The 7,355-nt window shown below is 45.7% G+C and overlaps 1 protein-coding gene across 1 annotated transcript; it reads right to left on the reverse strand.

The window, feature by feature from the left end:
* Positions 1–3,522: 3,522 nt before the first annotated feature.
* FGFBP3 (fibroblast growth factor binding protein 3) lies at positions 3,523–4,823 on the reverse strand. Its single transcript, XM_035020498.1, has 2 exons — positions 4,691–4,823; positions 3,523–4,386 (listed from the first exon to the last, which is right to left on the reverse strand). The coding sequence occupies exon 2, from the start codon at positions 4,305–4,307 to the stop codon at positions 3,528–3,530; it is 780 nt and encodes a 259-aa protein (XP_034876389.1). The 5' UTR covers positions 4,308–4,386; positions 4,691–4,823; the 3' UTR covers positions 3,523–3,527.
* Positions 4,824–7,355: the final 2,532 nt, after the last annotated feature.

Consider the following 7,355-nt stretch of genomic DNA (forward strand, 5'->3'; position numbering starts at 1 on the left):
ACTGGGAGGGGCACTTGGGTAGCTCAGTCTGTTAAGCATCTGACTTTAACTTGGGTCATGATCTTGGTGTCCTGGGATAGAGCCCCAGGTCAGGCTCCCCACTCAGCAGGGAGTCTGCTTCTCCTTCTCCCTTTGCCCCTCCTGCTCATGTTCTCTCTCTCTCTCAAATAAATAAATGAAATCTTTAAAAATAAAGACAAGCAAACTGGGTATAGAGTAGATGGGTGTAATTCCACTTTTCCCTTCTATCTCTGTGCTAAATAATTTGGGAAGTACAAGAGAATAAGATGGTTCAACACTTTTAATAAATTCTCTGTCTCCAATAGACTGAGTGACAGATGTTTTGCTACTTCTGATGCCCATGCTAATCCCAGCTCTGACAGTAAACTCGGAGGTGCCCTGGCAACTTTCCCTTCTTTAAAAAAAAAAAAAAAAAAAGATTTTATTTTTAAGTAATCTCTACACTCCATGTGGGGCCCTAACTCAAGACCCCAAGATCAAGAGCCACACACTCCACTCCAACTGAGCCAGCCAGGTGCCCCTCCCCCTCTTGATGGCACCTGCCAGGGGAGAATGCCCAAGTTCTCCCTGTCCAACCTCCTCATTATTTTAGACATTTTGATCCTGTCTTCTCCCACCTACAGATTCGTCCTTCTGGCCCAGCCTTCCAAATCTTTCTAGATGCTCCAGATACAGAAGCCTTCTCTACTTCCCTGGCTATTTCAGTTGTCTTTCTCTGGAGCTTTTCCAACTCCATAATCTATCTTGGGGTATAACATGTAGTACTGTACACAGAGCAGTTGTTGATTTTCACGTGTTATTATCACTATGCACAACGATGTATAGGATTCTGGAGCGCGAGTAGTGTGCTATAGGAACCTCAGATTTAACCTAGCCTAACTCCCCTCGATGTACATGTTGGAGACATTGGGACTTAGTCAGTCACTCCAGAAGCTGACGGCAGGATGTGTCCATTTCCCTTTCACTGCAAAAAGAGAATATCAGTCCGTATTCTGTTCTTGAGATGAAGTCCTCGTATAGTTCTTCTTACAGAGTAAAGGATCAAAAGCAGTAGCAATCTGCATTGTGTACTTGGGCCTAGAATTTGGCCTTTCCTTCTTTCATAGAAGTAAGTTTATCAGACTGTCAAAGGGCACACAAGAAGGATTGGCATTTGTCTTGTATGGAGAGGTGAAACTATCATTCTAGCTATGGTTCTAGACAGGGGTGTTTCATTTCTTTCTTTTTTTTTTTTTTTTAAATAGTAACAGCTTCATTCTTTTTTTTTTTTTAAGATTTTATTTATTCATTTGAGACACAGATACAGAGAGATAGAGAGAGAGAGAGAGCATGAGCAGGGAGAGAGGGAGAGGGAGAGGGAGAAGCAGGCTCCCCGCTGAGCCGGGAGCCCAATGCGGGGCTCGATCCCAGGACCCTGGGATCATGACCTGAGCCGAAGGCAGACGCTTAACCATCTGAGCCACCCAGGTGCCCCAGGGGTGTTTCATTTCTAATACCCTTCTTTGATGACACCCAAAATTTGCCAAACTTTTTAAAGGAAGTGTACATTGGCCCCTATCTTAAGGGAATGGTCTCTAGCTACTCTGAACTTCCTTTCTCTGGCCAAGATGAATTTTATCTAATGGTCAATGTTACTCAGAATGTGACCTAATAAACCTGGCCTGGAACAATGTGCAATCTGAATAGTTTGCCAATTGTATGAATATAAGAATCTACAGAATAGGTAAGAGATAGTTAACATTTCCTAGCGGCTGGTCAAAGAGGAAAGAGTTCAGGAGATGTTTACTATCTGTAAGACTGTTACCTTTACCCCTATTTTGAAGGGAAGGGTGTGAGAAGAACAGATGGTCAGCAAAAAGGTAAAAGCCTTATATCTATCAGGGGCTTAAATGTCTTATGGGCTCAGGCTTGTAATATAAATGAATAAAGTTTATTGACAAGATTTGTAGGAGCAGTGCAGAGAACTCTAGAAAACATGCCTAATCTAAAGGGGGCAGCCAATATTTAGTGTCAGCCAATTGTTGCCATATGGGAAGGGAGGTCCAAAGGTTTGCAGGTCTAATTTTTTTAAGGATTTTTATTTATTTATTTGACGCAGAGAGAGAGATAGAGAGAGAGAGAGAGCACAAGCAGGGGGAGAGGCAGACAGAGGCAGAGGGAGAAGCAGGCTTCCTGCTGAGCAGGGAGCCCAATGTGGGGCTCCATCCCAGGACCCCGGGATCATGACCTGAGCCGAAGGCATCCGCGTAACTGAGCCACCCAGGCGCCCCTGCAGATCTAATTTTTAAGAGAATTCGGAAATCTGAATTTTTATATGAAATTTTTAAATGCTGGCAACAAATCTAAATTGGGAGGGAAGAAGAGGAAAAATTAAAGAGAACAACATGCAGGCCAAGCAGAGCAATGATACAACCCAGGTTTTGCCAGTTTGTCACTCTTGCTTTATGCAGACTTCTTATCTTTTCCTAACAACTGGGGACATGTTTGGGAACTTACTTCAAGGTATACTCAGAACTATATTATATGCAGTCAGAATTTCCATTGCCCTGCCAGTTCTTTAAATCAAGTCATACAGTTTTTATTGAGCACCCAACATGTGCAAAGTTATCATTACATCTTACTTAAAATGAAATATGTTAACAATTAATTACATGAAACAGAGATATAACTTCCATAATGGCCCAAATGACTCTGAGATACACGCTTAATTTCACCTATCTTTTAAAAAAAATATGATCAAATATAAAGAGAATTCTTTTTAGAAACCTATGTGAGCACTACAATTCACCTCTGAATTTAAAAGGTTAATGGGAAAGTTTCAAAAGAACATAAGGCATCCCTGTGTTTAAAAGTAACACTTCTAAAAGAATCCAAAGGCAACCACCCTGAAAACCTTCTCATTGGAGGCAGTTTGGACCTCTGAATGGCTTCTATCGCAACAGAGGTCATCTATGACACCAAGCAGTACCCAAGTTCATACTAATTCCAAAAGGAAAAAAAAAAAAGTTGGGAATCTTGTCATCTGATTGGGTGAGAAGTCACTAAACAATTCAACCCGGCTCAGGTTACCAATTGCTCGTGACGACATTTTAATATAAACGTGTTAAACAATATACATAGTATCCTGCTTCCCACATGAGATTTACATCGCTTTCGTCACTTTTCCCCCTTATTTTTTTTTTCCAGCCTTCCTCTGTGCTCGTCTCTCTCCCAGTCTACAGTTTTTGTACACTTAAGGTGTGCCTACTTCTGTTTCCACTATTTCTTCTGCTCTTCATCGGGGTCGGACTTTTCAAAAAATTAACCGTCTCTGCTGTCTCAGAGATTCTCCATACCCCTTACACTCCCATCCCGAGGCCCATCCCCTCCCACCTCCCCAGCCCCCTTCTAGAACCTGGACTCCTCCCCACGCTCCATCCCTTGTCTCTCGGCCTACGATGCCCTCAACGTCTCCTCCCCGGCTGCGTACCTCCCCCCACCCACGTTCCTCCCCGGGCCGGGCAGCCTCAGCCATTCCAGAAATTGACAAAGAAGTTGCAAAGGGAGTGCCACTTCTCGGCACAGTAGGTCTCCGTGAGCTTTGCGTTCTCGTCCAACCCGTCGGGATCCGGCCGGGTCCCCAGGGCTCGCTCCTCTTCTGGGTCCGAGGCCGCCTTCCTCTTGCCCGCTTTGGCCTTCTCAGAGGGCTTTCCCCTGGGAGGCTTGCTCGCGGGAAGTCGGGCCCCTCCGGCGGGGGCGGGGGCGGGAGCTGGCTCCCGGAGCCGCCCCCGCCTCCTGACCGGGGGCTCGGGATCCCGGGGGAAGGCGGCCGCGGTGGGGCGCACGGGTGAGGACCCGTGGGGCACCAGGCGCAGCTCGGCGCCGTGGCCCTTCTCGCCGGCGCACAGGCGAGCCTTGAGCGGAGCGGGGTCCTGGCACGGCCGCCGCTTCCTGCGCAGCCGTCCCAGCACCTGCTTCCAGTAGCGCGAGCCGCGGGCGGCGTAGGCGGCGCAGCGCTCGGGCTCCCCGCGGTAGGCGCACTGCTGGAGCGCCCCGGCCGGGTCCAGGCAGCGCAGCGCCAGCTCGCTCCCCGCCGCGGGCCCTGGGAGCTCCCGCAGGAGCTGCCATTTGCACGCGTGCCGCTCGCGGCTGAGGAAGCGGCCGGACGAGCCGCCGGCGGGACCCGAGGCCGGCTCCGCCGCGCTGCCTGTCGCCCCCTGGTCTCTCCGGGCGGCCGCGAGGAGGCAGCCACCCAGCAGCAGCAGCAGCAGCAGCGACAGCGACGCTCGCAGCCGCAGAGGACTCATGGTCCGCGCTCAGGTCGGGTCTTCCGGGACGCCTGGGCGCTTCAGTGGTGGCTGGGCCAGGAGAGCAGCATCCTCGGACCTGGGGACAGGGGCAGAGACGGCTGCTGCAAATGCGTCTACGAAGTCCCCTTCCCGTACCGTCTGCGGTTCCCATACGCTGGTTTCCAGTGGGCAGCCGCAGCCTGAGAGAGACCCTCTGAGAAAATCGCTGACTGTCTAAATAATCGTTCTTACATCTTTCTGAAACCCGTGCAAAGACGAAAGCAAAGCGATGCCTGAAAATTGCCACCTCCACACCCTCCCATCTTCACTCTCCGATAAACTACAAAATCGTTTCAGATTGTTATTGGGAAACATGCATTTGTACTGCCCTCTGAACTTACCGAGTTCTAGGAGAGGTGGTGGAGTCTTATTAGGGTAGAGGGAATGACTGCCTGCGAGATGAGTCCGTTTTCGCCGGCTCGCAGTGAATGAACGTGTTATGAATGGGACAGGAGGGGCCTCCCCCACTCTGCCCCTCCCAGACTTCTCTCACACTGGGAGATTTCCCCGCGCCACCACCACCACACACATACACCCCCCCATGTGTATGAGAGAAGTGACACTGTGACATGAAATATCAATCTCGTATTTAGCTTCCGATGTTCAAAAGAATCACGCAAATTTTAACAAGTCATTCTTTTCTTTCCGTTTACATATTTAATCATCCGGACATGAAGTTAAACAGAAAGATCTAAGTTTTTAAGAGTTAAACAAAAATTTCATGTTAGAAACAACAACTGTCAATATTCTAAACCAGGCACTACACTCTCTTCTTCATATCATTCTGAGTTCTGTGTTCTCACCCAGCCTCTGATAGTCTTTCTTATCCTAATAATGTAACCTTAATGCTAATAACTGTTAACTACTAATAAAAATATGCTCTCTTTTATTAATATGCCATAGTGTCCTGCAGTTCACCCAGGGTGGGCATTTGGGTTTTGGATTATTCTTAGGTATTATTAAATCAATTATAAACTGCTTGCAAAAATTAGAAGTTTAAAAAATAATTTATTTGGATTATAGTTAGCAGGTAATATTACCAATTCAAATGGTGTAATCTTTAAGAGTTGCTGTGTTCTTGAATCTTGAGAATTTTATATTTAAGCAAAGCTTAAAATATTCCATCATCTCTTTAAAAAAAATATTCTCAGTAACAAATGTGTTTTTTTTCATTTCAAGAGTTTTTATACTACTCTACAATTGTTTTATACATGTGAGTACTTTCCTAAAATAATTACCCAAGATGTCAAGAAGTCTCATTATATTTCCTAATGTTCTGTTGCAGATTATATTTTCTATTACTGAACTCACTTTTGATATTGTATTTGAACAGTTATAATTTGATCTATAAAAACCAAAATATTTCAGAATTAGAAGAACATATTTAAATATATATTAGCATATATATTAAATATATAGTAGTGTATATTGACCTGAGAAAGGAAATTTTTACTACTCTGGTGAGATCAGAAAGATTAAATGACTTATCAAGGTCACACATAATTTAGTGATAAAGCCACATGCCACCTGACTTTCAGTGATCAATAATCTTTACATTTCAGGGGCGCCTGAGTGGCTCAGTTGGTTAAGCGTCTGCCTTCGGCTCAGGTCATGATCTCAGGGTCCTGGGATAGAGTCCTACATCGGGCTCCCTGCTTAGCAGGGAGTCTGCTTCTCCCTCTCTCCACTCAAGCTCTCTCTCTGTCTCTCTCAAATAGATAAATAAAATCTTTTTTTTTTTTTAAGATTTTATTTATCTATTTGAGAGAGAGTGAGAGAGAGTGAGAGAGACAGCACATGAGAGGGGGGAGGGTCAGAGGGAGAAGCAGACTCCCGGCCGAGCAGGGAGCCCAATGCGGGCCTCGATCCCGGGACTCCAGGATCATGACCTGAGCCGAAGGCAGTCGCTTAACCGACTGAGCCACCCAGGCGCCCGATAAATAAAATCTTTAAAAAAATAGTCTTTACATTTCAGCTTTGTATTACACTGTTATCACTTTCAAAGTTAGTTAGGTTTTTGTTACATCAATCTGATTTATAATGAAAAGCAATTAGTACCTATTAGGTTAACAAATATTAATGTAAGTTTCATAAACAAGAGTAGCTTACTGGGGCGCCTGGGTGGCTCAGTCCTTAAGCATCTGCTTTCAGCTCAGGTCATGATCCCAGGGTCCTGGGATGGAGCCCCACATCTGGTTCCCTGCTCGGCGGGAAGCCTGCTTCTACCTCTCCCACTCCCCCTGCTTGTGTTCCTGCTCTCGCTAACTCTCTCTCTTTGTCAAATAAATAAGTAAAATCTTAAAAAAAAAAAAAAAGGAGTAGCTTACTAATGTACTTCAAAGATGGAAACCTTCTCTTTCCCAGAAAACTCTATTTGTAGGAGTAAAGCACTGATGAGGAGAGCTAGAGGCTTTTGTCTGTTGCTCTGGCTTTACTTACTGTTACCAGCTACCGAACTGAATTGGAAGAGTTTTTCAGCTAAATAGTGACATCTTGTGACATTGCACACTAATTACAATGAAAAAGTTCATTATCTGGAAAGTCCTCATCGTTAAGAGATATTCCAGAGACCAAGCTTTCTGTCAGAAATATTGTTCACCGGGCAAAAGGGCACACAGATGTGCTTTGCCACATCAAAAAGAGGTATGCCTTACTACAAGTTACATTTTATTTTAAGATTTCACTTATTTATATTGAGAGAGCTCATGAGCGCAATCCGGGATCGGGGGCAGGTGCAGAGAGGGAGAGAAAGAACATCAAGCAGACTCCACGCTGAGCACAGAGCCCAATGCAGGCTCAATCTCACTACCCTGAGATCATGACCTGAGCCTAAATCAAGAGTCCCATGCTCAACCCACTGAGCCACCAAGGTGCCCCCCTCCCAAGTTACTTTTTGTAAGCTGTGGTCACAACATTTGCCATTTTAACCATTCTTCAGTGTACATTTCAGTGGCATAAGTACATTCACACTGTTGTGAAACCATCACCACCATCCAGCTCCAGAAC

The sequence above is a fragment of the Mirounga leonina genome, unplaced genomic scaffold (genome assembly GCF_011800145.1).
Source record: "Mirounga leonina isolate KUSES-001 unplaced genomic scaffold, KU_Mleo_1.0 Mir_114, whole genome shotgun sequence".
In the NCBI taxonomy this organism is placed as follows: domain Eukaryota; kingdom Metazoa; phylum Chordata; class Mammalia; order Carnivora; family Phocidae; genus Mirounga; species Mirounga leonina.